This window comes from Eurosta solidaginis, chromosome 2, assembly GCF_040869045.1.
Source record: "Eurosta solidaginis isolate ZX-2024a chromosome 2, ASM4086904v1, whole genome shotgun sequence".
NCBI classification, from domain to species: Eukaryota; Metazoa; Arthropoda; class Insecta; order Diptera; family Tephritidae; genus Eurosta; species Eurosta solidaginis.
Genome location: NC_090320.1, coordinates 242,562,172 through 242,567,799, shown reverse-complemented (window position 1 = coordinate 242,567,799; position 5,628 = coordinate 242,562,172). Strand labels below are relative to the sequence as shown.

At 37.8% G+C, this 5,628-nt stretch overlaps 1 protein-coding gene across 1 annotated transcript; it reads right to left on the bottom strand.

Moving 5' to 3' along the window:
- Positions 1-2,459: 2,459 nt before the first annotated feature.
- On the bottom strand, positions 2,460-4,571 carry LOC137240755 (heat shock protein 70-like). Its single transcript, XM_067767431.1, has one exon. The coding sequence runs from the start codon at positions 4,452-4,454 to the stop codon at positions 2,544-2,546; it is 1,911 nt and encodes a 636-aa protein (XP_067623532.1). The 5' UTR covers positions 4,455-4,571; the 3' UTR covers positions 2,460-2,543.
- Positions 4,572-5,628: the final 1,057 nt, after the last annotated feature.

Below are 5,628 nucleotides of genomic sequence, written 5' to 3'. Positions count from 1 at the left end.
TTACCAAGTATATTTATTCAGTGTTGCGCCATCTGTTGCAAATCACTGATAATGCTGGATTTTTGTTTATTGTCAATTACTTTGTTTGACATTCCAAAGTGCTTATTATTGTTCCGGCCTTGAGCTCGAATCGAACCTTGAATCAGTTTTATTTTTTTGGTATTTTTGCATGTATCGCTATCACTACATATTATAAAACAAATTCGCTTTTTCTGTCCAATGTCCCTTTGAATGCTTAAACCTTTAAAACTACGCAACGGATTTTCATGCGCTTTTTTTTAATAGATAGAGTGATTGAAGTTTGTAGATCGTATAATAACATCCATTAAATAGTGGAGAAATACTGTTATTTTTGAAGTTTCTAATGTGATGCATATATGTACATATATAGAGAAAGTGGTGTTAGTTACACTATTTATAACTCAAGAACGAATGAACAGATTTTGCTGAAAATTGGTGGAGGGGTAGCTTAGAACCAGGAGACAGACATAGAATACTTTTTATCCCGTTCTGGATAGGGTCTTGAGATCACAACGTGAACCTGGGTAATCCTGGGATATGTTTGTAAAATGTGGGCATCAAATGGAATCTGTTTATGCGTACTTTGATAAGGGGTATTTTTCGTACCCGTGGGTGACTAGGGTATCGAGATATAGGCCAAAATGGGGACTCCGGTACCCCTAGAATGTCTTTATAGAATATGGATAACAAATGAAATCTGTTGATGAGTGCTTTATTACAGGGTAGTATTCATACCTATTGGTGACTAGGGTCTCGAGATTGAGGCCAAAACGTGGACCCTGATACCCCTAGAAAGTGTTTATACAAGAAGGATAACAAATGAAAGCTGTTGATGAGTGCTTTAGTACAAGGTAATTTTCATATCTGTTTGTGACTAGGGTCTTGAGATATAGGCCAAAACGTGGACCAGGGTAACACTAGGATTTGTTTTTACATTATGGGTATCAAATTGAAGCTGTTGATGTGTGCTTTAGTACAGAGTAATAAGAAACGTATAAGGCTTGATGATGATTGTTTTTTATATGTTTCCACGTCAAAAACAACATGTCGATGTCGAAGTGCTTGGACGTATTTGCCCCGCAAAAGTATCTAACACATACTTGAAAGCATCCTTATTAAGACGAAAGTTTTTTTTGAACCTAAATATAAAAATAAGTCATTAAACTTTACCACTTTTAAGTTCAATTTCTTCCAATTCGTCACTCATCTCAAATTAATTACACAAATCTCGCAATATTTGCCTTTCCATTCTCGCCTGGCCATTTTCGTATGCGTTGCTTTCCAACTCCACAAATAATGCCGCGGCTATTGATTCCATTATAATAGACAGCTATAATTTGTGTCTGTTCGTTGGGTTCAGTTATATGCCAAAGCAAGCTGCCGGAGTAGAGGAAGTTGAAGCGAAAACGTAAACAATCCTTGCGGAAAGAATAAATAAATCTTCATAAAGTATTTTAGGCCAGTGCAATGAAATTAGCATCCATAAAATTCAGAAAATGTCAACTATATTCGTGCAGGAATCCGTTTTAACAAAACTTGGTGGCCACGGCCACGGAACTGGCCAAAAGAACGACAAAAACACACATACATTATGAAAGCACTTCACTCAAAAAAATATAACACTGTGGCAATATATTCTATTGCTTTTTTTGTACAAAATGGCGTGCATCATAAAATCTAAACGTTTTTCAGTGTTTTTTACAAATTTTCTTTAATTTATTTTGTTCCAATGTTCACACATTCCGTACAAACAGCTGATTTCGAAAAATCATTTGCTCTTCCTCTTCTAATTACGATTCCGTCCTAATGCAGAATAGCCAACTTCGATTAAAACGGAGCGTAGAACGGGAACGTAATCGAAATGCTGAAGAGGGGTGATTATTTTATATAAAGTTTAACATAATATCAATTCATAAACCAATCTCGCCTCACCAGGTTTTGTAACTCCAAGTATATAATCCAAAATGTTGGGGGGTGACATTACTTGCATTTTGGCTGAGAAGCTTTTCTTGGTAGAAATTTCAAAACGGCAGCCAATATAGGGTGATATTTCACTCAGCTATGGCTATCATAGCACCATATCACAATAGATTATATTTGGTCATAGCATATCACGTCACATCGAATAATGTCATCCCAAACATTTTTGATTTTACATGTACGTGGAGTTATTTGGTACAAATATGTCCAATAGCTGAAACCGATGTTATATGGTGTGATCCATGAATGTATGTATATATGTAGAAATGCACTGCTCAAGCAAACCATTCGACCTACAACACCATCAAACTTGAATGCAAAAATAAAAATCTACGACCGCCATACCCACAACCTCCCACCCAAGTCAGAATAAAATAAAAGAAACTTAATTTTTAATTAAAAAAAATTAATACTTTGTTCTATATTTTCAGTCTTTTTATACAAAAAAAAAATAATAATTTGTTACTAGAAACTATTGAATTTTATATCACAACTAAATTTATTTACATATTTCCCAGTACTAACGTCTAAAGGGTACAAATTTAATCTACTTCCTCCACTGTTGGACCACTGCGTCCACCACCGAATCCACCAGCCTGTTGACCACAAGATGCTCCTTGACCGCTACCGCCGTGTAATTTTGTCATAACCGGTGAACAAAGTTTGGTCAATGTATTCATCTTGTCCTCGTATTCTTCCTTATCGGCCAACGTGTTTGCATCGAGCCACTTGATGGTGTCTTCACAAGCCTTTAATGCATCGCTCTTCTCCTTATCACTCAGCTTGTCACCAGCACCGTCCAATGCTTGCTTAACGCCAAATACATAACTCTCCAAATTATTTCTAGCCGCTATCTTATCGCGTTGTCGTTCATCTTCTTCAGCATATCGCTCTGCTTCATTAACCATACGATCAATTTCGGCTTGTGATAGACGTCCTTTGTCGTTCTTGATGGTGATATTCTTAGCATTGCCAGAACTCATTTCCTTCGCCGATACATTGAGTATACCATTGGCGTCCAAATCGAAAGTTACTTCAATCTGAGGCACTCCACGTGGTGCTGGCGGTATACCAGATAGATCGAACGTGCCCAAACGATTATTGTCTTTGGTCATGACACGTTCACCTTCAAACACCTGGATTGTGACGCCAGGTTGATTGTCGGAATATGTGGAGAATGTTTGCGTTTGCTTACATGGAATGCGACAATTTCGTTCGATGATTTTCGTCATAACACCACCAGCAGTTTCGATACCCAATGACAGTGGCGCTACATCAACCAGTAGGACATCTTGAATTTCGCTGCTCTTGTCGCCACTCAAAATAGCTGCTTGAACGGCTGCACCATATGCCACAGCCTCATCCGGATTGATGGAAAGATTTAGACTCTTGCCACAGAAGAACGACTGCAATAGACTCTGTACTTTTGGTATACGCGTTGAACCACCAACCAGTACGATATCATGAATTTGGTTCTTGTCCATCTTTGCATCATTCAATGCCTTCTCCACCGGCTCCAAAGTCTGACGGAACAAGTCTCCACATAATTCTTCGAAGCGCGCTCTTGTTACTTTTGTATAGTAATCGATTCCTTCGAACAGTGCATCGATTTCAATAGTAGCCTCTGTGCTGGATGACAAGGTGCGTTTCGCTCTTTCGGCAGCTGTGCGTAGACGACGCAATGCTCTAGGATTTGAACGTAGATCTTTCTTGTATTTGCGCTTAAACTCATCCGCCAAATGATTTACAAGTCGGTTGTCGAAATCTTCACCACCTAAATGTGTATCACCAGCAGTCGCACGCACTTCGAATAGTGAACCCTCGTCGATGGTTAGGATTGATACATCGAATGTGCCGCCACCCAAATCGAAGATTAATACATTACGTTCACCTTTCAAATTCTTATCGAGTCCATATGCCAACGCAGCTGCTGTGGGTTCGTTAATAATTCGCAGCACATTCAAACCAGCTATTCGTCCGGCATCTTTTGTTGCTTGCCTCTGTGAATCATTGAAATACGCTGGCACTGTGATTACAGCATCGCTCACTGTTGTACCCAAATATGCTTCAGCCGTCTCCTTCATTTTGGTCAACACCATTGAACTGATTTCCTCTGGCGCGAAACGTTTGTTCTCACCCTTGTATTCAACGCATATCTTGGGTTTACCACAATCGCTAACCACTTTAAATGGCCAGTGTTTCACATCTTCCATTATTTTTGGATCATCATATTTGCGTCCAATCAATCGTTTCGCATCGAAAACTGTGTTCTTTGGATTCATAGCCACCTGGTTCTTTGCTGCATCACCTATCAGTCGCTCTGAATCTGTAAATGCCACATAACTTGGTGTTGTGCGATTTCCTTGGTCATTAGCGATGATCTCCACTTTGCCATGTTGGAAAACACCAACGCAGGAGTATGTTGTTCCCAAATCAATACCAATTGCTACCATTTTATCTTCTTGTGTTTGCTTTAATACTTCACTATAATTTTCAAATAAATACTTTTGTTAAAAGTTTGCGTTTGTTTTGTTTTGCACAATCTCTTTAAGAGTTGCTTATTGTTTGCTTGTTTATTTACTTCTGATGCGAAACGCGTTTTGCGCCGATATTTATACTAAATCGGCTCTTCACGGAAGTTTCCTGATTCTCTTTCTAGAAATTTCTACGTTATGCTGGCATTATGCCGAGAGCTGGCATTGAAGTCTCCTCTCTTTTTTATGTCTTGCTCACAGTTGCATGCATGGCTCCGCCTCTAATGCTCTTTTATGACAGTGCACAGTGTGGCAAGCATGGTGATGATGATGAAAATAAAATTAGGTAAAGTAGTTGGAAATAAATACGTTTTCCGAAACTACTCTAAGTTTTACAATTTTTTTTGAAATTTGGAAAAAAAAAAACAACATAAACAATTTAATTATGAATTATGACCGAAGAGTTGTCAAACCACTGCCGAGGCGCAGCACGCTTAGAAACATAGCATCCACATTTAGAAGAAGAAATTTTGGAAGTTTAACAAGCCGTAGATCAAAAGCCGTTAAAGATATAACATTGAAATTAGGCACAGACACTATTTTTGCCAAATTATATAGACTGAGTGAAGGTAATCAAAATCGGCTAAAGTTCTAACCTTAATAAAGTGTGCAATAACTCCATGGTATTTAGCAACATTTGACTGATATTTTACCTCAGTAGTGGTATGGTTGAGCTAAGGACAAAACTTAAACAAATTTTGAAAATTGGCGTGACCCGCCCCTTACTCTTTCCAAAATACTTTTGATGCCATAAGTCGATCGAAATGCTTCAAATCCGAACGAAATTTAGCATAAACATTTGTCTGAATTTTTTAACATTTTATGAAAATACTTGATTTCGCTGAATGTGCCCCATGGCGGGGTAGCTGGCGGGATTGATGGGACACCTTCATCAGGCATGTAGTAAAGCTCCGAAATGAGATTAAAAATCTTTTTTTTAAAGTTTTTTTGAAATTTTGAAAAAATTAGTTTTCTTAAATATAATGTTACAAATAAAAAATACATTTAATGCCAGTTTAGTTATATACAATGTTATTTTATATTAAAAATGCTTAGATCCACTTCAAAAATATACTTTGTACGACATCGCGAT

Bases quoted from the DNA above. Each gene is read 5' to 3' on its own strand.
- LOC137240755 (XM_067767431.1), bottom strand. From the start codon at position 4,454: ATGGTAGCAATTGGTATTGATTTGGGAACAACATACTCCTGCGTTGGT.